This window comes from Pectinophora gossypiella, chromosome 20 (genome assembly GCF_024362695.1).
Source record: "Pectinophora gossypiella chromosome 20, ilPecGoss1.1, whole genome shotgun sequence".
Taxonomy (NCBI): domain Eukaryota; kingdom Metazoa; phylum Arthropoda; class Insecta; order Lepidoptera; family Gelechiidae; genus Pectinophora; species Pectinophora gossypiella.
Window position 1 is genome coordinate 8,729,088 of NC_065423.1, and position 25,641 is coordinate 8,754,728.

Below are 25,641 nucleotides of genomic sequence, written 5' to 3' on the forward strand. Positions count from 1 at the left end.
TATAACCGAAACTGTCTAAGGGCAATAATCTATCTATCCACTGAGTCTATCCATGATTTTCGTTGACGTATTTTGTATCAAAATAAGTGTTAAAAGTTACTTTAGTGACATAGACGAACGTATCCAAAAACGTTTCTTGTGGCATTTATCTTTCTCTGCTGGAATTTCAAAAAAAGTTAAATCATATGATAAAAGACTTGAACACTTTAAAATTAATTCCCTCTCAAAGCGAAGAGAAGTATTGGATATGGTTTTCTTGTACAAGATTATCCATAGCATGGTTGACTGCCCACAATTACTTGGTAGTATAAATTTTAAGATCCCATTCAGACTTCCAAGATATCGTGTAATGATTTTTCATCCACCGCGTCGCAGAACAGTACTGGGTTCCAACTCCCCCGTAGCTCGTATGTCTAAGCTTTATAATGACTGTTCCAAACATGTTGATATTTTCGCTGATACGCTGCCGGGTTTCAGAACCAAAGTTATAAAATTTCTTAGATCGGGTGTATAGTAGCATAGTAGAGAGAGTATACTCTTAATTGGTAATTCTATTTTATTTAACTAAACAGCTGGGCGATATCTAACTTTTTTTTTTTTGTTTGTCTGTTATTATTATATATTTTTTTTTTAATGTTTGAGGAGTGACAAACATCGTTTGTTTTTATTATATTCTTTTCTATTGCATGCGGAGCTCACCTGTAACTAGTTACGCAATTAGTTTTAAGTCTTTTGAAATGTAATTTATACATGAATTATTGTAGTAACTGTTGGTGTGCCTAATAAAATAAAATAAAATAAATAGACAACCAATCTCTGTAAAAAAACGAGTCCGCGGCGCATCTTGTCACAATTAAATGAGAGAGATTTAAAACCGAAGACAAGGCACTGGCTTAAATTGGATATTGAAAACCGAAGACAAGGCACTGGCTTAAATTGGATATTGAAAACTGAAGACAAGGCTTAGGCCTATTTTGATCGTAATTTTCGAATAATGGCCCCGATTCCTGCAGACACCGCCTAATTTTATTTTAAGTTATAGCCGTCATTTTCATATCCGTCGAAAAGGAAAGCGACGGATGATTCACAGCTCTTAATTTTAGGAAGCATGAGTAAATGAATGAATAACCCGGGCGAATCAAAAAGGTACGTCGCTGGTATGCAATCCGTTTGACTTAACTGTGTCGGGTTATTGACTGATGTAAAATTTTTAGACGGTTGGTTTAGATTTGTGCTTAAAATTGACGTGTGTTCCATAAATTTTATGCTTGTCGATTACCCGTCCCTTTCTTTTTCGGCGGATAAGAAAATGACAGATATAACTTAAAAAAAAATTAGATGGTATTTACAGGAATTAGCACTATTAAATTACTAAAGTCAAGGCTGTATGGTCCTCAGATCTTTGCCTGCCTTATATAAGGCGAATTTAAACAACAACAACGTGTAACAACACTGTACAACCAATATTACACTTTATAATATGAACATAACATCTTAATTTGAGGGAACGAGCTTAAACTATTTACATAATATTTACATATACGCCACGGTTCGGACACTTTTTTAGAAAAAAATCTTAAAGTAGCGAATGTCAATCTCTTTGTTTGTATGTCAGTGTTTAGTAAGCAAAATCTTAACATTGGCAGTAATGGTTGTCTCTACTCTATGACGACCGGTTGCCATACAACCATAAAGTTGAAGTTGAAGTAGATAGATAGATTATTGGAAACGACCGTAAGTCAAATTCTCCTTACATGGTCACTATAAAGAACCTCACATTACCTGTGGTATCAATGGGGTCTCGATGTGGTATAATAGAGTGGACGTATCTCGCGACGAAGTGCCCAAACACCGCTTTCAGGTCCGGATGGTGCATCATTTCCACAAACTCTTGGAAATCCAAGTACCCCGAATTATCCCTATCAGCCAGGGTCATTATCTTCTCCACCACGTCATTAGGCAAATCGTGGTCGTATTCCCTGGATTCGATGATGTCTTTAAGCTCGACGTACGATATCTTCCCATCTTTGTCTTTGTCGTACTGAAATAGAGAGCGGAATTGGGTTAATGAATCATTTTATGTGAGTGCATACACATACATTGCGTAGAATAAGGAATATTACTAGAATTCAACTAGAACGCAACTCTCCACTCCCCACCAGCGGCTGAGTTAGGTGAGTTTCGTCGTCTTAACCTAACTATCACACAGTTGTTCTTGTGATTTGTCCACACCGAGATTCGGACCCGGGTCCTCGGATCGTGAGCACAACGCTCAACCACTGGACCACGGAGGCCGTTGATAGAAGATAAGAATGATAACCTAACCTGAAGATTTGTCAGGTTCGGTTTTAAGCAAGCGACTGCCTGTCTGACCTTCCAATCCAACCCGCGAAGGGAAAACCAGCCCAATACAGGGTAGATAAGTATGATAATAATACTATACATATAACCATAGTATGTTCTAAGTACATCTATGTAGCAAGGCAACATGGCGAGTCAGTGAACTGGTTAATGAAATGTTAGCTCAGCAAACACATCAGTTAGCCAATGACTATATAAGTACGTGTGATCTACGGGCCTAGCACCGTAAGCGCGCGACTCTTTCTCGCCGCGACAGCGATCATCTGTCTCTCTCTGTGCAGTACTGTGAGAGAGTGACGGGTGACGTATGTCGAGGCGAGAAAGAGTCGCGCGCTTACAGTGCTAGCCCCCTGGTGTGTCTCTGTTTAAAGGCGTTTCGGCTCCTCTCACTAGATTACACAAAACATAGATCATACAAACAAGGGGGATATGCATTCAGCACTAAATTAATTTAAATATGGTTTTGATATAGATTCCGAGTCATCATCTACTCCCTAGCATTATCTCGATTTTCACTGGGTCCGCTTACCTAGCCTGAAGACTTGACAGGTCCGGTTTTTTACAGAAGCGACTGCATGTCTGAGCTTCCAAACCGCCAAGGGAATACCAGCCCACTACAGGTTAGGTCACATACCTTCGAAAATGCTTTTCTCGGGAATGTGGGTGAGCTGAGCACGTGATAATCATTTATGATCCAAACATGAATTAAAAAAAACGACAATCATTGGTTTAGGCCTGTGCTGGATTCGAACCTGCGACCTTAAAGTGAGAAGCAAGCGTTTTACCAACTAGGCTACCACGGCTTCTACCCGGCTGGGTTGATATAGATTCCGCGTAGCTCAATGAAATAGTATGCATGAGCATGAGTATGACTCACTTGCACAGTAGGTATTACGTGTAATGGAAAGATTTAAACAATATTAGAATTAAAAAACTGTATTTAACCGTGTTTTAATTACGAATTCGCATATCCGGCGTAGATAAAAAATATGACTTTACAGACACCTAAAATTGGTTGGTTAATAACCAGATAACTAAATAAATCAATTCTTAAATAGGTAAAGAATTCTGAACTTTCAATAAAGATAATGACATAATTTTTAAACAATCATTTTACATCGAATTTCCAATAAGGGATTTAATTGCGCGGTAATTGTCCCTGTCACCGAAAGAATACGCCCAGCAGTAAAGTGCGGATATCCAGAAATAGGCTAGTTTCCAACTAGTCAAATCAGTTACTTTTTCATCATCATCAGCCCATTAACGTAATCGCAGCAGTGGGGACTGCTGGGGCACGAGCCTTCCCTATGGATGTATAGGGAGATCGGGCCTTAAACCATCACGCGGGCCCAGTGCGGATTGATGGTTATTAACGACTGCTAATGCAGCCGGGACCAACGGCTTAACGTGCCTTCCGAAGCAGTTACTTTTTACTAAACGTCAAAACACGAAATTACTGTGGAATTTGTTTGAAAAAGCACACTGTGACGTCATAGAAAAACGTGATAAAATATAAATAAGTTAAATAGTAAAAAGAAAATTATTTTCGACAGTTTTAAATCTGTCTTTATTTAGTCATTTCATAATCTCGACCCTAGTACACGACCCAATTGTTATCTTTCGTCGAAAAGGAGTGTTTATTTTATCTTATGTAACCAAGACCCTGAGCTCTGTTCGTAGCTAACAGCACGGTATCAGCTGCGAACGGAATAAGCACTCCCAAAGCATTCAGCGGGGGAGATAGGCTTCCTCGCATTGGTTTGTAACCGTCTAGAAGAAGGAAAACTCCGAAATTAAACCTGGAATTCTCTTTTTTCCGTGTATTGTTATAATAAACATTTTGATTTGCCTAACCTTTGATTGACGACTCGCTAGCATACGGACTTTTCAATTTACAATGTTAATTGTTCCTCGCATCTGATTTGAGGAGTTATCTAGCTGATGTCATGGTCAAATATGGCATTTTTCAGTGGTAACATCCATAGCATGATGTCATACAACGATGAATAAATCTTTCAGACTACGACCAAATGCTTTCGAAAAATATGGGATATTTTTATGACGCATTGAAGTTGAATATTCTTACGTCCGTATTCTAAGATTCCGTCCTCAGTTGAAGCGACCTCAAGGTCTTCCTCGAACTCAGCTCAAAATCTGTATTCTTAGAATGCGCCTCAACCTTAACGCGAGTTTACTCCAGTAAGGCATCATCATCATCAGCCCATTAACGTCCCCACTGCTGGGGCACGGGCCTTCCCTATGGATGGATAGGGAGATCGGGCCTTAAACCATCACGCGGACCCAGTGCGGATTGATGGTTATTAACGACTGCTAATGCAGCTGGGACCAACGGCTTAACGTGCCTTCCGAAGCACGGAGGAGCTCGAGATGAAAACGATTTTTTATTTTTTTTGGTCACCCATCCTATGACCGGCCTTTGCAGACCAAGCGCGTTTACCGCTGCGCCACCGAACTCCAGTAAGGCATAACCTCTTTAATTTCGTATTATTTTGTTGGAAGTATGATATGCTCGACTGAAGTGAGTAAAGTCCTCAAGTCTAGGACGTAAATCATCATCTCCCTAGCATTGTCCCATTTTTCACAGAGTCCGCTTACCTAACCTGAAGATTTGGCAGGGCCGCGAAGGGAAAACCAGCCCAATACAGGTTAGGTCATATACCCCCGAAAATGCATTTCTCGGGAATGTGGGTTTCCTCACGATGTTTTTCGAATTCGAAACATTGGTTTAGGTCTGTGCTGGGATTCGAACCTGCGACCTTAAAGTGCGAGGCAAGCGTTCTACCAACTAACACCACGGCTCCATCAAGTCGAGGACGTAGATGTCTTAAAATACAGCCGAGTCGAGTGGACATCGCAGGATACGGGTGTTAAGGTATCATTCAAAGAACCGTAAAGTTGATGTAAGTACTTATTTTCGGAGATTCATCATCAAATATTAGCAAATGGAATGCCATGATCTCTGCTTACCCTTTACGATCAGTTGACCGATCTTACCAGTCCTGGGGGGTTAAAATGGCCACATCGAAGCAATTCATCTAAGAAAGCAATATTGCAATTTGACATTTGCGCATATAAAAGTAAGTGCGCAATGCAAACAAATGTCAAAAAGCAATATTGCTTTCTTAGATGAATTGCTTCGATGTGGCCATTTTAACCCCCCTGGTGTCAGGGTTATATGGCCACTATAGGCCCCTGACACGGCTCATGCATGTAACAAAATAGTAGCTCACCATGCAATCTAGAGCACGGAATCGTCTTAATTTTCGAACGCCTCAGCCTGCAATGTCCTAACCAAAGGACAGGCTCACAAAGTGATTTCAACAATATATCCACCGGAAATAGACCTCAGAAATCCAGATCGCGAGCCGAACGCTCTAATCACTTAACCACGCAATAATAATGTTATGTATTATGTCCCTTTCAACAGTCTTTCACCAGGTGTCCTGTCAACGAAACGGTGTATTGTTGATCGAAGACCGGAACTGACATTTGGAACCGGTTCCACTAACCGGACCGTATTGATAGCAGAGCGACGCCTGCAGGGCTAACGTGCACAACGTGATAAAATTATCGATCAATTCAATAAATTTTGTCGAGATCGATACGTTTGTTTTTTCCCTAACATGCGTGGCATGTGATTTTGTTCGTATTTTGACAGAGCCACATGACTTATTTGGGTTCAAATATTAGCACCAATCGACAAAACTACAGAATTATATCGTCAGAATCGATAAAATGACCGTGACAAAATTATATCACGTTGCGTTAGCCCTACTGGTGTCCTGTCAACGAAACGGTGTATTGTTGATCGAAGACCGGAATCGACATTTGGAACCGGTTCCACTAACCGGACCGTAGTCATAGCAGAGCAACGCCTGAAGGTGGTTTCGGAGATCCAACACGACGTGGGTCCAAAAGAGATTAAGTAGAGTATTTCCAATGTACGAGCAATGGAATTCCAGTCTCTGCTTACCTCGGTGGGAAATAGACATGGGTACATACAGTCATGAGTACTAATTTGTATACAGTTTGAAACCATATCACATTAACTTTTTGACAAATGAAATCGTAAGTCTCATTAAATGTCAAATATGATAGTGCGACAGGGTTCTAAAGTGTGTACATGATATTGCTCATGACTGTACATAAACTCACGCGTAACTTTTTAGACCGCAGTCACAGTAACACAGATATCCCGGGTTGATTTGATTCCCAGTTTATGTATAAAAGGGACCGGGTGTTTCTTCACTAATCCGCAGTGGAGCAGCGTGGTAGGGTATGCTCACCAGCTTGCCTGTAAGGGCTGTGCTCAACAGTGGGATGTTTTAGGCTGTTTATGTTGAGTCCTTGGCCGCTATAACGCGTGAGATGGCGGGTAAACCCCAAACCTTTTCGAAATATAAAATTCCAACAAAAACATTTTCATGTAAAATGTGCTGGGACGAGATCATATGGATCGCAATGTCAAAAAGGAATCAGATCTCATGTAGAGCCAAGCTTCTATCTCAACACGGGCTATACAAACCCAAAGTCTACAAATTCTACACGTTAGGTAAAATATGGGGCCTGCCCTTGCGCTTCGCTTTGCTCGTCTTGGCGGGGGCACTCCCGTGCCCCCATTAAATAGGTTACATTGATTATTGACTCATCCTCAACGATGATACGCAGTTTCGTCCTATCACTAATTGTCGTTAGAATGAGCCATTTCCCGATTTGATAGGTTTATCTCTGAGGGTTTATTCCCGTTAACAAGAGCATTAAAAATCCACAGAAAACAGAAGTCACTGTGATCCTGTGTGTCACCGGCTTGTTTATCAAACGGGCAGCGCCGGTTCGATTCCCAGTACCGGATTTGCATCAATGAGATTTTAAGTGCAATTTTCACAAACACAGTTGGCTCGACCATTACAGCGATACGGCTCACCACCTATCGCAGACCAACGTGACAAAAAACTTGGTGAGGCATGGGTACTTAGTTCATCTTGCGATGGATGTACCTCTGAGACGAATTGGAAATATAGATCAGTTGTGAGCTTATCTTATGTTATCAACCTATGCATTATATTATAGGTGTATCTAATAAGTAACATAAAAAATCCAATTGTTGCTAGTTTCTTATTGAAACTCGGGGACAACTGAGCCAATTTGGTCGATTTTGATTTTGAAATATTTGTCATAATCCAGGGAACGTTCAAACGGTGAGAAAGTATGGAAAAGGATACGAAGTTCACTGGGTCATCTAGTACCGAATAAATTTCATAGGACACATCAAGCACAGTTCAAGCACACACACAGATGATTAACAGCAGATGTCTTCAAACGATTAGAAGCTTCTGCCTACCCCAGTTGTTTTATGAACGAAACCAATCGCAAGTTTATCATAACGACTTATAAACATAAACAGCTTATTGTATTATGTTATCACCATCATAAACAATTGATGAATGTGGAGGAAGCAAGAAAAGCGTGTCAGGATTGAAGGAAATGGAATTCCATAGTCTCTGCTTACCCCGGTGGGAAATAGGCGTGAGGTTAGGTATGTATGTATGTTATCATCATTATATCGTCGATGACCGACCCCACCAACCCTGGTATCACAATCATTATAGAATTGATTTATGTTTTTATAACTCGTTAATTAAAAATTAATAAATAAATGATAACCTTAGATCTGTAATTCTTTTTTATTAATGTCTTCTTCTAATCCTATTATTCCCTGTTGGGATGTAGGGCTCAAATAACAGATTTCCACTCCTTGCTTTTTATAAAAAAAAACTTATTTTTTTTTATTATTTGGCCAGACAACAGGCCTGAGGGTACCCAATTGGGCGCGAACCTCGGCTCAGGGCGGAAAGGATTATATTTATTATTTATTTATTACGCTAAATGAGGGAAACTGTCGACCACGCCGGCGGGGTTGGTATCTGGGTCCTTAAGTGTTTGTTGTCGCGAGCTGATTGGCCACCTCTATGGCCATTAAATGAGTCATACACTTACAAGTGCCGGAAAAGTGTTAACATTTATTGTCTTAGTCACTGCCGGCAATTGGACAAGCATTATCAATGCAGATTGATTCCTTGGATGACTCAGTAGGGGAGCACATAAATTGGTAAAACTATTCTATTCTAAGCTCAAGATTTCTAGGAATATAATGACTTGGCACTTAAGTAGTTATGGTCAACGATTAATTATGAAATTCTGATTACTAAATAAATATAAAACTGACGAAAAACATTTTCTGTTTTCTATTTAACTTATTTATGAATTTTACTCAAGAAAAACATAATAATAAATCTGATTTTTTATCACATGTTCCTACAGTGTTTTTTTATACAAAATATCATAGTCATTTTATTTTGAAGTTTAGTATAAAGTAACTGATTTGACTAGTTGGAAACTACACTATAACCTGTATAGAATAATTGCAGAAGATTTGTATGATGGTCTCATGTCTATATTCCAATTGGTCTCACAACCAACACGAGAGGAGGAAATGTCAATGGCTCCAGGAATTTCAAGGGTGTTTAAAAAGTTTAAAAACATGTCTCGATTGCAATACATACTTTCAATCCACCAGAATAACTACTTCGCATTACATCGGTCTTGGGTTGTTGCCAACCAGTAATAGAGGTTGATTCTATTGTACCAAACAGAAATAAAGTGTGATAGGTATACTGCCTATTCAACCATCAATACATTAAATGCAATATTTCAATCAAAGTGGCTTACTTAGTGGCTATTATACAAAGAGAAAATTTTCGTAGCTTTAAGAATAAAAATTCCAAAGCCTTATTAAACAGATCTTACAAATTAAACATTTCATTCGCTAAATTAACTACTGTATGTCTTATATCATTAAAGTATTTAAATAATGCCGGTTCTTACATATAGGTACAGGAATTCTAAACAAAGTTCACAAGCACCTACAATAAACAATATAATTATGCAAACATGATTATCTGAAACACTACTGTTTACTTGTGTGGACTTGGAGACGTAATGATGTGGTCAAACAAGAATGCTAACCGTAGCAGGCGTTACATACGTAAATCCCGCTTCTTTCAAAGCAATTTTCTTGCAATATGTAGGTAAAAGGTAAAAGAAACAATATTGAATGAAAAGTACCTTGTTGAATATCCGGCGCCAGTACAGATCTGATCTAGTCGGTGTCAGCGGCACCGACACTGTAGTTTCTCTCTGTCCTGATGGCATTTTCACTAAAACTGCGTGACTAACAAGTTCTACAATGCAAAAATTATTGAGGTAAATAGCACATCACAACATTACACGTTCGCTGTTACATGTAACAAGAACTGTGCATGATCGATATATCCTTATTGTCGAACTGATAAGATAGATAACGTATATTGTAAACGTTCGTAATCTACAAAATGTTATGTTATTTATATATTTTTTCCAACGAAAAGCACCACGACCAACTCCTGTGCGGTACCGTTAGCAACTAACAGTTTTATTTTTTAATTTCATGAAGAGGGTTCGTTAACCATGTTTGACGGATATTATCATGTCACGTCTGATTGGTTGATATCATAGAGTGAACGTTGTTTGACCAATCAGAATCACTAGGACTGTGACGCATTGACGTTAGCAAGATATAAGGAAAATATAATTTTAAACTGAACGCGTGTTAACTTATTTATTTCTTGCAATAATTGTTGAAACATATTTGATGGTGTTGAATTAACCTCAAACTTGTCTTGTAGTTTACAGTATTTCTATTGTTTCTTTCTACAGACACCTTTGTATTGCTAAAGAGAGCTATCTATGTGATTAAATATAAATAATCATTATTGAACGTAGCTTAATAGTTGCCATGGCAATGAACTGTCATTGTTGGTAAACAAAACGAAAGTTTTGAATATCTACGTGAAAATTGATTTTTAATTTTATGTTCTTAACATCATTATTTTAAATTATTATTAGCAAATATGAATGAATTTAATCGTTCTAAAGTTAGTGGTGTCCGTTGGTTAAAGAAGCCCGTGGAAAATATACGAATAAAGTAAGTTTCTTATTTGACCAAAGATTTTTTAAATGTAAATAATAGCAGTTTAGATATATTTAATTTGAATGACTACTTTGAGTGCTTGGACAAGATTTCAAATCTGTTAGGAGTCTAATTACTTAGAAAAATTATAACAAGAACTGAGAACCCACTTTTTGAAGTTGATTAAAAAAATTTTTTTCAGAGTGAAACTTAAGCCACAAGACGGAATATTATCCCTGCCAAAATTCGACGAATATGCAAATGAATCAAATGGTCTTACAAAACTGGAAAATAAGACAGAAGAATACATTTTTAAATGGCAAGAAAAAGTATTTAGTGCTTGGGAACTTCAACGCTATACAGATGTTCATAACTGTATATCTGAAACGGAGTTAAACTACAATGAGATGTTAAATAATTTAGATTACGAATCCTCTAAAATATTCACATACATCCACTATGACTGCCACTTGCCTTTGCCTTCGGAGTTAAAAAATAATAATTTAAAAGAGTTGAATGTTCTCAGTTTGAATTCTTGCTTAGCTAGGTTGAATTTAGATAATAGGTTTGGCAGGATGTTGGAAGATACAAGTTCAATGGGGCATTTGTTTAAGAGCACAGAGAATGTTGTGGCAGAAGAGGAGCCCTGGACTGCGATGCATGTTGTATTCGATCATTCGGACTACAATGAGTAAGTACCTAGATTGTCTGAGATTTGTATTCAGCTTAATCAAACTGTTTTAGCCAACCCAAACCTTGTTATACATACATAGACTCACACCTATTTCCCACTAGGGAAAAAATAAAATAACAAGGGAAGGAAGGAGGGGGAAATCTTGTTAGCTATAAAATTGATATTCGGGCTCCTAACTTTTGACTTTACGAAATCAGGCACCTTCCTTAACCCATAGAGGAACAGTGTAGTGGAGGATGCTCCATACACAGTTGCTTCAGAAGAGGCCTATTTACATTTGTGAAGTTAGAAATGGTTTTGAATGAACTTAAAACAACTTTTCCCTGGTCGGATTTTGGATTTGATTTGAAAAAAGAAAAACCGTTTTACTTTCAGAGACTCACAACTACTTCTCAAACAGGATGCAATCATTCTGTCCCTATACTACAACACCATACATAACTACCTGATTATAACTCCGGATGTGAACAACTTGGATTTGAACCCGTATACCGTAGAATCTGAGACTGGAGTCCAGTGGGGATTCCAATACTCAGTTGAAGTCGATTTTGAGGAGACAGAGAGTGGAGAAGAATTGGTTACATTGGTGAGAGTAATTTGAAATTAGTCTATGGTGGTGCCAGACCAATTTTTGAGGGGCTCTTAGCATAATTTTAGAATAAAGAATAATACTATAGTATAGTCCGCCCGCGTGAGGAGCTCGGTGGCGCAACGATAAACGCACTCGGTCTGAGATTGTTGAAGATAAGCAACTTTCGCAAAGGCCGGTCATAGGATGAGTGACCACAAAAAAAAAGTTTTCATCTCGAGCTCTTCTGTGCTTCGGAAGGCACGTTAAGCCGTTGGTCCCGGCTGCGTTAGCAGTCGTTAATAACCATCAATCCGCACTGGGCCCGCGTGATGGTTTAAGGCCCGTTCTCCCTATCCATCCGTAGGGAAGGCCCGTGCCCCAGCAGTGGGGACGTTAATGGGCTGATGATGATAGTCCGCCCGCCCATTAGTATCGGGCGCTGACCTCACCCCCCTTTGCGTTTTACTTTAGCCTTAAATGGCCGTAAGCCGCCATGGAGTAAGGGAGAGAGCGCGTCAACTGCGTCTCGCTTGCACGTAATGAGATTTTTGTATGGAGTGTCTGGTGTGTGACATAGTATATAGGACTGCCTGTCTGACCTTCCCACGCGCGAAGCGAAATCCAGTTCAATACAGGTTAGGTCACATAGGTACCTCCGATGCATTTCTCGGGGTCAAGTTTTCCTCACGATGTTTTCCTTCACCGCTAATAGAATTTATGATCGAAACATGAATTCGAAAACAAATTCGACAATCATTGGTTTAGGCCTGTGCTGGATTCGAACCTGCGACCTCAAACTGAGAAGCTTAAGTAATGTTTTCTTAAAATATGTGGTAAATTTTCAGCTTCGTAAACTACACCAGAAATGGGAGCGTCAACAGAAACAAGTGGTGAACTTCGAAATGCCGCCATTGGGGAAGAAACTTTATTACGTCACGTTAGAGTTGGTCACCGCTACGGACTTTGATGTGGACGATTTGTATATTGAGTTTACAATACAGGTAATTTTGACATATCATTGTAATTAAAACACATAATAACGGGTTCTTACCGCGTTTAAAATAGGGATATGAGACTCTCGATATTTCGACACTGTTGCAAGTGCCACGATCACGGGATGACTGATTAGATTGGAGTGGAGTATAATATCATTGTAGCTGGCGAGTAGTGCGTGTATTTACCTTTGCCTACCCCTTCGGGGACGCAGGCGTGATGTGCAGATGACCTCTTTGCTGCGGTGTGATTGATAGGATACTTTGCTCATGAAACCAGAATCCGGGTTCATTTCTGGTTGGGTTAGGTGCGTCCTCCACCAATCCGCAGTGGAGTCCGCGTAGTGGAGTTTAATGACACAGTGGTGCTAATTCCTGTAAATACCATCTAATTTTATTTTAAGTTATATCTGTCATTTTCTTATCCGCCGGAAAGGAAAAGGACGGGTAATCGACAAGCATAAAATTTATGGAACACACGTCAATTTTAAGGACAAATCTAAAACAACCGTCTAAAAATTTTACATCAGTCAATAACCCGACACAGGTAAGTAGACAGCACGTCAAACGGATTGCATACCAGCGACATACCTTTTTGATTCGCCCGGGTTATTCATTCATTTACTCATTCTTCCTAAAATTAAGAGCTGCGAATCATCCGTCCCTTTCCTTTTCGACGGATATGAAAATGACGGATATAACTTAAAATAAAATTAGGCGGTGTCTGCAGGAATCGGGGCCAGTATTTACCGATATTGCACTAAATTTGAACAGCTATAACGTCTTAATTTGAGGGAACAAACTTACGATAATCTAAAGTATCTACTTACATCACGTAGGTTCATACTGTATTTAGGTACCACACGGGTCAGACGCTTTTTTAGATAGATAGATAGACAAAATACTTTGTTGAGCACAAAGGACACAAGATACACAGTGACACTCCATGAGACATTTTTTTTAAGGTCCCTGATGACATTCAATGCAACGATGCGCTTCACGGCCGGAGTCATTTAGCTAAACCCATAAGAACAGAAGACATCGAGGAGTGGCATTTTAGCCACATTATTGAGCTTACTTTGGAGATGACCACAGACTCAGGTCTGTTATAGAATTATTCTTCTTCTCTACCCTACCTACTTTCCTGTTGGACTATGGCCAATCAGCTCGCAAAACTAAGAATCCGATACCGACCACGCTGGTGGAGCCGCGGTCGACGTTATCCCTTTTTCCGCATTTACCGGTTTCGGCCCACACCAGTAGGGCTCACATGCCATTTTATCGATTCTGATATCGTTTTGTCGATTGGTGCTAATATGTGAACCCAAATACGTAAGTGAGACGTCTCAGCCTTTAAAATAACACCAACACCATTTGCCGTGGGTATTTTGTCCATAGTAAGGGTCCCAATGTCTTTTATTCTTCTTCTTCTTCTATCGTGTGGGTTGTGAGGTGGAGCACCAACCTCATCAACCCTGGTGTCAGGGTTACTATTGAGCCGCCAAAGGCCCCTGACATGACTCATATAACGACTACGTACTTACATCAGTAAGTAATAACCGGGACCAACGGCTTAACGTGCCTTCCGAAGCACGGATCTTTTTACTTTTTGGACAATCAGGTGATCAGCCTGTAATGTCCTAACCAAACTAGGGATCACAAAGTGATTTTTGTGATATGTCCCCACCGGGATTCGAACCCGGGACCTCCGGATCGTGAGCCCAACGCTCACTCACTGGACCACGGAGGCCGTTGAGTCTTTTATTGAGTCGATCGATAATTTTATCACGTTACGCATGTCAGCCCTGCAGACCGGTTCTTTCAAGCATAATCCTCTTATACGACGTCCTGGCCCGAGATTCACACCCACCTAAGCACGAAGGTGCTTCAGGCCTGTTGTCTTAAAGTTATATACGTATAGACTGAGAGACTTTTTTTGACGTGACTTATTCTAGATTTGCCGCAGATGGCATTAATTACTTGGCCGGACAAATGGGGAGTGCTGAAGGCTCTCATAACGTTTAATACAACAGGCCTGAGGGTGTCCAGTTGGGCGCGAACCTTGTCTGAGAGGAAGAATATTTGAAAGAATTAATTGGAGATGTCCTTAGAAAATTAAAGCACATAATAACGGGTTCTTACCGCGTTTAAATGGGGATATGAGACTCATGGCACTTGCAACAGTATCGAAATATCAGGAGTCTCATATCCCCATTTAAACGCGGTAAGAACCCGTTATTATGTGCTTTAATTTTCTAAGGACATCTCCAATTTGGTCAATGTACTAGGTCCTTCTAGGTCTTCCTCTGCCCGCCCTACCATCAACCTTCGCTTTATATACCGCTTCCGTAATCCTATTAACCTGTTAACATTCCCTTCTCAATCTTAGTCACTATATCGTTATTTACACCACAAAAAACAAACACTTTTCGATATTTTCAGAATCTGCCCCTATACAAGTGTTCTTCGAAGCGATATCGACGGACTGGTGGGGTCGGCATCGGACGGAGGGGTATAGCTATCTCCCTTTGTCGTTAAATCCTGGCCGTTTCTCCAAGCAACTGTCCTGCTCTAGGCCTGAAGAGTTGGATTCCGTGGAGGCGGAAAACCGCAGGTTCTTTGTTGGAGGATGCCATCTGATCAAGGATTTGGAGATTTTCGCAAAGCCGCAATTACATGTAAGTTGTAAACTGTGTGATGGATGATGCACTACTATGAAATAGTTCTACTATATAATAGCTGCTTCTTGAATGAATAAAGAATAATACTACGTATAGAGCTGTGATAGCCCAGTTGGTAAAACGCTTGCCTCTCACTTTGAGGTCGCAGGTTCGAATCCAGCACAGGCCTAAACCAATGATTGTCGAATTTGTTTTTGAATTCATGTTTAAAATCATAAAAGGTTATCACATGCTCAGCAGTGAAGGAAAACATCGTGAGTAACCCCACATTTCCGAGAAATGCATTTTCAGAGGTATGGCATAACCTGTATTGGGCTGGTTTTCCCTTCGTGGGTTGGAAGGTCGGACAGGCAGTCGCTTCTGTAAAAAACCGGACCTGTCAAATCTTCAGGTTAGGTAAGCGGACCCTGTGAATAACGGGATAATGCTAGGGGGATGATGATGATCTTTTGGTCACTACTTATTACCCCAACGTTTTATAATACTCCACCGGGGAAAGTTATGAAGCATACTTCATCACTCTACTCCATTACGGGTTGATGTTGGTTGGGCTAGTAGCCAACCTGGTAGCTACACTTAACGGCCTCCGTGGTCCAGTGGTTGAGCATTGGGCTCACGATCCGGGGGTCCCGGGTGCGAATCCCAGTGAGGACATACCTATCACAAAAAATCACTTTGTGATCCCTAGATTAGTTAGGACATTATAGGCATCAGCCTGTAATGGCTCATGTAACGACTACTTACATCAGTAAGTAGTACCCGGGACCAACGGCTTAACGTGCCTTACCAAGCACGGATCATCTTACCTTTTGGACAATCAGGTGATCACACCTGTACATGAGCCATGTCAATGACTTTGGCGGCTGAATAATAACCCTTGGTAATTGACCTCACAACCCACACGATAGAAGAAGCTACACTTGAGTTTTTACGTTCTCTTACAGGACGCGAATTTCAAGTTCGTAACAACAGGATCTATCAACGTCCGTTGGAACACGATCTCGCAGACGTGTGTCAGTCAGGGGCGTGTAGTGGACGGGCGTGAGGCACGGTCGTGTGCATCAGCGCTGTTACTAGGGGCTGAAGCGGTGCTGCGCCAGTACAGGAGGGCGCGCGCTCGCCTCGCTGCTGCCACGCACTCACTCACTGCTGATCATGAAGACTGATGGTGGCAAGAGGGGTTAACAAGGCTACATCAAAGCAATAGCATAGCATATAGTTTCTTTCTTTCTTTCTTTCTTTCTTTCTTTCAATATTGTAATTTCATATTTGCGCACATAAAAGTAAGTAAGTGCGCAATGGTGCAGCTACCAACCTATACTCACACACGCATACACACATGCACACCAGGTCTTATTGGCGTCAACCAAAGAGAGCTTGGGGTCTAGAAACAAATTTGGACATTTCATAAAAACATCTGTTATTTGACATTAATTTGTTTGACATAATGCAATTCTTCATTTTAGCTGTTTTCTACGAATAAAGTTGTAAAATGCACATACTTAATAAGAATTGTCTTATATACAACAAATATCGGGTAGCATTAGGCTTTTTGCACAAAATACTCAATGTTCTCATTTTAGACCTCTGATCCATAATTAAAACACAATAACGGATTCTTACCGCGTTTGAAGTAGGGGTATGAGACTCGCGAAATTTCGACACTGTTGCAAGTGTCATGATCACCGGATGACAACAACAACAGAAACAGTGTCGAAATATCGAGAGTCTCATATCCCTACTTTAAACGCGGTAAGAATCCGTTATTATGTGTTTTAATTATGATAATAACCGCGTAAACTTAAAACCTCTGATCCATGTTTGAACCTTAGATAGTTTCTTAATTTGACAACGTAACAAAGACTGTTATGTATTATAAGTACTAATTAGTTAAACTATACCAAATGAGGGACTTTCCAGGCTACATTTCCCAAATAAAAAACAATGTCCATTAAAATATATAATAAGCTCCCAAAGTGCTTAAGAGATGAAACTAAAACTAATTTATTTATAAAAAAATCTAAAAACAATGCTAATTAAAAAGAGCTATTATACTGTAGACGAATTTTTAAATGATAAGTTTTAATTTAATACACACTTCCTCTCTTCCCTTCAACGTTGCTGTGCCCTACAGGGTCCATGTTTTAGTTCCTACGCCTATGTAACACCCATTGTACTACATGGAATGCAATAAATAATTGAGAATTGAATAAACTATAGATGGCGCTGTTCATAGCAGACGTAATGCATCTTTTATCCTTGTTTTTGGGTATAAATGATGACCCTTGTTATTACACCCAGGCACAACACATCTTCCACCAATTATTATTCTGATCAAAATAAAGAGAAGCAATATAGGTAGGCACATAATTCTATTCATATCTGATCCAAAAATCAAACAACAATTATTTTTATATAATTCCCCTGCCATTCCATTATATTTTGGAATTACCCGAGCAATGAGAAAATAGGTAATTATCACGTTACAAATTTGTAAGACTGTACAATGCCATCTATATTTTCTTTGGAGAACGTAGCCTGGACCGTCCCTTATTAAGCAGTGTAGGTATCTGGTCAGTGAAATACATTATTTATTTGTTTAACATAAACATGATAATCTTAAGACGAATGTACAAACAGATCGAAACAATACATAAATGAATTACTATTTTGTATTTTATTCATTAAACATAAAGTAACGTAACATTTTTCATTGAGGTAACATTTGTTTGGCTGAAAATTGAAAACGTGGGAAAATTGTGTTTGGAATTCCGTACACCATTTTCTTTTTAACTAAGTTTTCTCAATATCATTAACATAACATTTTCTTTACGTACCTATACCTAAACAAAACATAACATTAGGATTCTTTTTGTCAAATTAATATAAACCTATCTTCTCAACTGTCAAGAAAACTTTATTGCCATTTTTTAAAACGAAGGGGTTGTTTCACCAGCTTAGAACTAAGCCCTCACACACTAGTAGTATTATGCTGTCGACTGCCGACGTACCGACATTTGCTGCCGATTGTCGCCGAAAGCAAAGAGCTGCTCGTGTGAAACACTTCACAACTTGACAACAATTTGGCCACAATATGACATTAACGCATATTGTCAATTAAGTGTTCAATGCCAACAAATGTCAAAATGCATAATATTGCGTTTTAGATGAATTGCTTCGATGTGGCCTTTTCAACTTCCTCGGGGGTTAAAATGGCCATTTTAATATCCAATTTGTCATTGCGTATATAAAAGTAAGTGCGCAATGCAAACAAATGTTACATAGCAATATTGCTTTCTTAGATTTCAAACACCCCCCCCCCCCGGCATCAGATACTTAGCAATATCTTATATCAGGCAGTCTATAAGCAAATGATGAAACACTCCCTAAATCATATGTGTTTTGGGGCCACCAAACCGCAATGGAGTGACATGGCTAGAAGACGCTCTTTCTCTCATCTAAATGATCATAAAATAATGCCTGATGTCAATTAACAGACTCTAGCCAGGTCATATGGTCAGTATTTCATAAGTCCAGTTCATCATCTGGTAGGAACAGGCCTGGACTGCCTATAGGGCACCGGATACCTGGAGGGCCGGTCCCCGCCAGCCGGCTGGTCTGGCTGCTGGCAATGACAATTCTGCTATAATCTATATATCTACTCTATATAATGTATATACCTGTTACTGTTCGTTAGTCTCGCTAAAACTCTAGAACGGCTGAACCGATTTTGCTAATTTTAGTCTTGAAATATTCGTGGAAGTCTAGGAAAGGTTTAAACGATGACAAAATACGGAAAAGGATGATACGAAATTCACTGGGTCATCTATTACAATGAATTCAAACAATCCGTCTGCATCATCATTTCGTTTCAGTAAATTTGGGGTGGTTTACGTCTACCGTTTAGTCCTAGCAGTCCACCTCGTACAACGGCACGGCACCACTAGTCCATGGTTGTGGTGACGGTTGAACGATCCCACCAGTAGGTCCGCAAAGGTCCGAGGGCGCTTGTTTTATTATGAGCCTCCCACTTATAAGGGCGATCGTCCCTCAAATGCCCGGGGCGGTTTCAGGTCTCAGACCAGGCCTGGGCAGGAGTTAATATTGTCGATTTTTCTTGGAATTATATCATCACCAGTACCAGTATCCACCAGTCTGGCAGTTCAAACTGAGGTCATAGATGGATAAAATACTGACCGTGTAACCAGGTTACATTCGATGTTTAAGATCTAGCCATGCGCACAGCCTCGCGCAGTTGCTGAGTGATAGTGGCCAGTCTCCGCGCGCGTTTGAGTCGCGAGTCCCGCGCACGCGCGAGGCGCACGCTGCGCAAGTGTGTCAGTTCTGCGTGCGCGGCGTGTTGCGCGCGTTTGAACTCATCCATCACGTTGACTCCTTCCTTCAGTAAGGCGGTTTCCCAGGAACTCAGGGCGTTGTTTATGGCTACGCGCTGAAATATATAAAAAAAGATTACCTACTTAAATCAGAATACTGAATCAGAAAACATTGTGTGTGAGAGAAACTTCGTGGTTTGGGAATCGTAGAATGATCAGTACTTACAGGGCAATTCGATCATGGCGTCAGGGTCATTATTGAGCCGGCAAAGCCCCTGTTGTGGCTCAAGTAACGACCACATACTTAGGTACTATTCCCGGGGTCAACTGTTTAAAAACGTGTTTTTTCACTTTTCGGACAATCAGGTGATTTCAAACCAAACCAGAGACAGACTCACGAAGTGATTTTTTGTTAGACCTGTTCTCATCGGGAACCGAACCGTTCACCTCCGGATTTTGAGCCCAACGTTCAATCACTGGACCACGGAGACCAATAGTATAATCAAGTATAAACCATTCTCCGAAAACTAGATGCCAACAAAGCCTAATTTGTAGCTTATCTCTAAATTATCTGAAACACCGGTTCACCACCTATCATGTTGGTCTAATATAAACCTCAGTGAGGTATGGGTACTTAGTTGACCTTGTAATGTATATACCTCTGATCTGACTACCCCAATAGGCTTATTGCCAACTAGTCAAATCAGTTACTTTTTAATAAATGCCAAAACACAAAATTACTATGGAATCTGTATGAAAAAGCACACTGTGACGTCAAAGAAAAACGTGATAAAATGTCGGACTTATTGTATTTTCTTGATTAAAATTCATACATTTGTTGAATAGAAAAAAAATGTTTTTTTGTTAGTTTTAGATCTGTTGTTATTTAGTAATCAGAATTTCATAATTTATCTTGAACCTAGTACACGACCCAAATGGAATATAGTCGTCTGAAACACAGGCTCAGCCTAGTGCAGACAACAGTAACCTACTTTGTACCTTATTTCTAATGCTAAATGTATGAAACCTATGTACTTTTTACACAATATTTTCTTTATTATTAATGCTATTACGGCTCACCTGAGAAGTCTCCTTCAGCATGGCGTTCTTCCGTCTCCTCGCCTCATCAGCTTTCTTCTGCCAGTCCACCAGTTCAGCTTTCTTCTTCCACTCGTCAGCAGCATCCTGACGACACCTCCTGTCTGCAGCCAGCAGGGCTTTCGCTTCCGAGTCTATTACTTTCTCTACTAGGTCGAATGTCTGCCAAAGATTAGGTAAGTATTATTTAAACTGTGGGGGTTCGTTTTTGGTACGCTTCTTCTTCTTCTTCTTATCGTGTGGGTTGTGAGGTGGAATACCAACCTCATCAACCCTGGTGTCAGGGTAATGAGTGAGCCGCCAAAGGCCCCTGACATGGCTCATATAACGATTACTCACTTACATCAGTAAATAGTAACCGGGACCAACGGCTTAACGTGCCTTCCGAAGCACGGATCATCTTACTTTCGGACAATCAGGTGATCAGCCTGTAATGTCCTAATCAAACTAGGGATCACAACGCGATTTTTGTGATATGTCCCCACCGGGATTCGAACCCGGGGCCTCCGGATCGTGAGTCCAATACTCAACCACTGGACCACAGAGGCCGTTCGGAACGTACGCTTGTAATCCCTGATGCAGTAGGCAGATCCACAAATAATTCAAATTCAAAATTCAAAAATATCTTTATTCAGTAGGTAACATAGTTACACTTTGAATCGTCAATTTTACATAACGAACGTCTCATCCGCCTAAAACTACTGCAGCTTCTCACAACCTGTATAGCCGGGGAAAAGAAGCTGCAAGAAAAACCTCGGCACAGGGCCCTAGACGTTCTTTAAAAAAATAAAAATAAACATAAAACATAAAATATTGGTATACAATTGAGTAATTTAGCTGCCTAATATCAGTTCTCAGACAGTTAATCCCATGCATTCATATCTTCTAAATAATCACTAACTTTATAATAACCTTTTTTGTAAAGTTTTTGTTTAACTACTGTCTTAAAACAGTTGAAAGGCAAATTCTGAATGTCAATGGGAATCTTATTGTAAAAACGTATACATTGCCCCTTAAAAGATTTAGTAATCTTATGTAATCGACTGACTTGTAAAGCAAGTTTATTTTTGTTCCTGGTATTAACAATGTGCCGATCGCTATTTTTTGCAAATAATCCTATATGTTTTTTTACATATATTAAGTTTTCAAAGATATATTGTGATGCCAAAGTTAAAATATTAATTTCTTTAAATTTATTTCTAAGTGACATCTTGGGTCCCAATTTGTAAATCGCCCGAATGGCTCGCTTTTGCAGAACAAAAATGCTGTTCATATCTGCAGCATGACCCCACAGCAAGATGCCGTACGACATTAGACTGTGGAAGTAGGCAAAATAAACTAATCGCGCGGTTTCTACATCGGTTATTAAACGAATTTTTTTGACCGCGAATGCTGCTGAGCTGAGCCTTTTGGACAACTTATCAATATGAGGACTCCATTGCAACTTAGCGTCCAAAGTAATTCCCAAAAATACAGCAGTACCTATCCGTGAGGTCCAATTCCTTATTTTTTACAATAATAGAATCGAGGGGCCTACTAACATTCGATAACGTAAAATAAACGTATTTTGTTTTATTTTCATTAAGTAGCAGGTTGTTTACAGTAAACCAATCCACTACCTCTGAAATGGCGTTGTTTACATCGTCAAAGGAATCTTGTCGTCTCTTTACTTTAAAAAGTAAGGAGGTATCATCTGCAAACAGCACCACCTCATGTTTTACAAGACTAGGTAGGTCGTTTATGTAAACTAGGAATAGAAATGGACCTAGAATTGAGCCCTGCGGGACGCCTATAGTGACGTTAGATCCACACGATCTGGAGCCATGCACATCAACCCTCTGAACGCGGCCACTAAGGTATGACTCCAAAAGAGCGATGGCATTATCAGTTATTCCATAGTGACGAAGTTTCGCGATCAAGATATCATGACAAACGCAATCGAAGGCTTTGGAAAGGTCGCAAAAGACACCAATTGCATCTTTGGACTCCTCCCAAGCCTGAAAAACATGATTTATTAACTCAACACCAGCATCGGTTGTTGAGCGACCCTTTGTGAAACCAAATTGTTTATTAGACATTAAATTGTTTAAATTGAAATGTTGAAGTAATTGCAGTAATAAAATTTTTTCAAATATTTTACTAAGCGTGGGTAGTATAGATATTGGTCTAAAATTAGTAGGGTCAGAAGTACTACCAGCTTTAAACAATGGAATGACTTTACTGTGCTTCATTAAATCTGGAAACACACCATTGTCTACACATTTATTAAATATACATGATAGATAGGGAGCTATGCAATCAATCACGGAGTTAATGACTTTAACAGAGAGACCATGAAGATCTGCAGTCTTTTTGATTTCTAAAGATTTAAAAGCTCTTAAGACGTCCCTAGGACTCACGTGTGTAAATGTTAGTTTATCTACTTTGGACGTATCTATGTGCTCCCTTACAAGTGATTGAGCGAGTGCAGGAGATGACTTCACGGACTGCAGGAGACGACTAATCAGTTTAAAGACAACTTGCAGCCACTGTTGGAAGTCCTAAGATGGATATTGAAGAACCTTTCGGTGACAAGGGATCACTCTATCGCCCGTAACAATTTATCCATCATGTTGTGTTTGATAGAAAGAACTTGTTTATTTTTTGGATGAGAATTGATGGTCTCTCCCAATTAGACGCAGATTTTACTTAGCCTATAAACATGGCAGCGAAATTTCTGCAGGAAAAAAAAAAACGAATCGTTGTTATTACACACACACACACACACACAGAGAGAGAGAGAGAGAGAGAGAGAGACACACATACACACACATGTATTATGTTTAATTTACCTAAGTTTTACTTTAAGACAATATAGTGTAAATCAAATTGTACTGGTTGCGTTGGAAGAGCGAGGCATTCCCATCACAAGTGTCATCTGACTACTTTTAGGGAAGCCCCTGTAACTTGTTTGTTATAGATTTACAGAAATAAAACCCTTTTTATTTTTTTAAACCCTTTTTTATTACAGTTTCTTCCCATAACACCTCGCGAAATGACATACTTAGATTTAAAAATATTAAATTGACCTTCAACAAGTTTATCCATGATAATTACGTTGAATAAATGATTCTGGTCCCAAGAAATGTTCATGTTGTTTGTATAGTATGTTCATGAGGTAAGCCTTGCTCCGCCGCAGGTGGGGAGCGGAGAGTTGCCGTTTTATACGTAAGTAGTACCTTCTGAGTACCTTTTTATCATGGCACCAAGCCAGGACACTCGCGCTGCGTTTTTCCTTGTGTCGTAAGCTGTTCACCAAGAGACCCTGCTTCATCTGCTCCTCAGTCTGCCGCTGGAAACTCCTCAACTCTTGAAGTAGGCGCTGTTCCTCTCGCTTCTGATGGAGGAATTTCTTGTACTGCTCTGAGGACTCCGCTGCTATCTGTTTTATTATGGAAGACAAGCAAACGTTTTAGCATAATCTTCGTCTTCTATCGTGTGGGTAGTGAGGTGGAGTACCAACCTCATGTCAGGGTTATTATTGAGCCGCCAAAGGCCCCCGACATGGCTCATTTAACGTTTACACACTTACATCAGTAACGGCTTGACCTGCCTCACGAAGCACGGATCATCTTACTTTTGGACAATCAGGCGAACAGGCTTTAGGTAATGTTCTAACTAAACTAGAAACTAGATAGAAAAAGACCATAATTGCCTTGAATTATTTCATCTATTCTTTGGTTAGCCACTACAAGTCGTCAAAAGCCAGTAAAGAGTGAGTTACCATATTTCTTTCTTCCTTCTCTTTCTGCCACATTTTCCGGAACTCGTCTGCAAGTTTCTCCCTCTCGATGTCTTGCTCTCTCTTGCGGAGCAGGGTGGCCAGGAGTCTCCACTCTCTGTCTGGGATGTCGTCCATAATACTGCCGCTGACGTCATGGTAGTCCGTCGTGTTCATTAACTGGGATAGGGAGCTGTGAACTGTAACATTTTTTTGTTGTTAGGGGAGCTTATCGCATTTACACAATATATAACATCATAATATATAACAAAGGCCAAATGTAAAAGAAAAGAAGAGAAATGGAGGAGAACGACTTAGTTTTTAACTTTACGACTTAACCGTAATGGTTAACCGTTACAAAAACTTTATTATTCTCATAAATATTACCTACTTCTCAAAAGGAGAGGTATTACTACTTATTAAAACCTAATTTTCCAAAAACGTTGCCTATGTAGAAAAGTATGCTAAACACAAACGCCTGAAAATATAACATGAGCAAAATTTACAGATATTAAGTTTGCTCATCAAAACTTGCAGGCGTTATATATAGCACGGTCAGTGAAACTAACATTTCTGATAAAAATAAAAGTATGTATTGATATTACTCACTGTCAGGCAGTCGTCCCATCGGCGAGGCCTTCCTCGGTGATACGCAGCCCGACCGGAGCGGGCTCTCTGTTATTATTTTATAACAAAACACCATTATAATTTTCCTTCGTACAATCAGATACAATTGTGGGAGCGTGTTATTGTTGCTATTGAAGTTGCGTTGCGTCAACTTTCTTTTTATCTCCGTAATTTCAAATAACCTCTCATAATAATTCACGTAACTAGATTTTGTCTTACGTCCTTTTAATGTTATCGCAAAATTTTGACACTCAAAATTACAACAACTTTAGTTAATAACACCTCATTTGTACGTTGGAGTTTTTGCTGTAAAATTCACCATATTTACAAATTTTATTTAACCACTACGTTACGAAATTTAATAGGGAAAATCGAAAATAACTTTTTAATCTGTGAAGTTATATCCTGAATTGCCATTACAATAATCTTTGACACCACATTAAGTACTTCACGTCAATTGAAAGCTTTACTTTTTTTTTAGTTTTCGTATCGAT

General features: G+C 39.6%; 3 protein-coding genes across 6 annotated transcripts in view; 1 reads left to right on the forward strand and 2 right to left on the reverse strand.

Moving 5' to 3' along the window:
• The window catches only part of LOC126376268 (rhomboid-related protein 2), a 30,215-nt gene extending 20,386 nt beyond the window's left edge, over positions 1-9,829 (reverse strand). For all 4 annotated transcript variants that reach the window (XM_050023574.1, XM_050023573.1, XM_050023572.1 and 1 more), the window contains exons 1-2: positions 9,508-9,829; positions 1,783-2,041 (exon numbers count right to left, since the gene is read on the reverse strand). In XM_050023574.1, the coding sequence (XP_049879531.1) occupies positions 1,783-2,041; positions 9,508-9,594 (346 nt within the window). In that variant the 5' untranslated portion in view covers positions 9,595-9,829. The remainder of the gene's footprint in view (positions 1-1,782; positions 2,042-9,507) is intronic.
• A 440-nt stretch (positions 9,830-10,269) lies between these two features.
• LOC126376246 (Meckel syndrome type 1 protein) lies at positions 10,270-17,897 on the forward strand. The gene is made up of 7 exons (XM_050023540.1): positions 10,270-10,405; positions 10,593-11,081; positions 11,460-11,670; positions 12,501-12,656; positions 13,613-13,748; positions 15,090-15,325; positions 16,273-17,897. The coding sequence occupies exons 1-7, from the start codon at positions 10,332-10,334 to the stop codon at positions 16,492-16,494; spliced, it is 1,524 nt and encodes a 507-aa protein (XP_049879497.1). The 5' UTR covers positions 10,270-10,331; the 3' UTR covers positions 16,495-17,897.
• A 758-nt stretch (positions 17,898-18,655) lies between these two features.
• LOC126376296 (capping protein inhibiting regulator of actin dynamics-like) lies at positions 18,656-25,429 on the reverse strand. The gene is made up of 5 exons (XM_050023619.1): positions 25,130-25,429; positions 24,524-24,720; positions 23,990-24,181; positions 20,743-20,922; positions 18,656-19,778 (listed from the first exon to the last, which is right to left on the reverse strand). The coding sequence occupies exons 1-5, from the start codon at positions 25,221-25,223 to the stop codon at positions 19,551-19,553; spliced, it is 891 nt and encodes a 296-aa protein (XP_049879576.1). The 5' UTR covers positions 25,224-25,429; the 3' UTR covers positions 18,656-19,550.
• Positions 25,430-25,641: the final 212 nt, after the last annotated feature.

Coding starts and splice junctions, on each gene's coding strand:
- LOC126376246 (XM_050023540.1), top strand. CDS start 10,332: ATGAATGAATTTAATCGTTCTAAAGTTAGTGGTGTCCGTTGGTTAAAG. Junction 11,082..11,459: donor GATCATTCGGACTACAATGA/GTAAGTACCTAG, acceptor TTTTACTTTCAG/AGACTCACAACTACTTCTCA. Junction 15,326..16,272: donor TCGCAAAGCCGCAATTACAT/GTAAGTTGTAAA, acceptor GTTCTCTTACAG/GACGCGAATTTCAAGTTCGT.
- LOC126376296 (XM_050023619.1), bottom strand. CDS start 25,223: ATGGTGTTTTGTTATAAAATAATAACAGAGAGCCCGCTCCGGTCGGGC. Junction 24,721..25,129: donor GATGGGACGACTGCCTGACA/GTGAGTAATATC, acceptor AAAATGTTACAG/TTCACAGCTCCCTATCCCAG. Junction 20,923..23,989: donor CTTGGTGCCATGATAAAAAG/GTACTCAGAAGG, acceptor AATCTTTGGCAG/ACATTCGACCTAGTAGAGAA.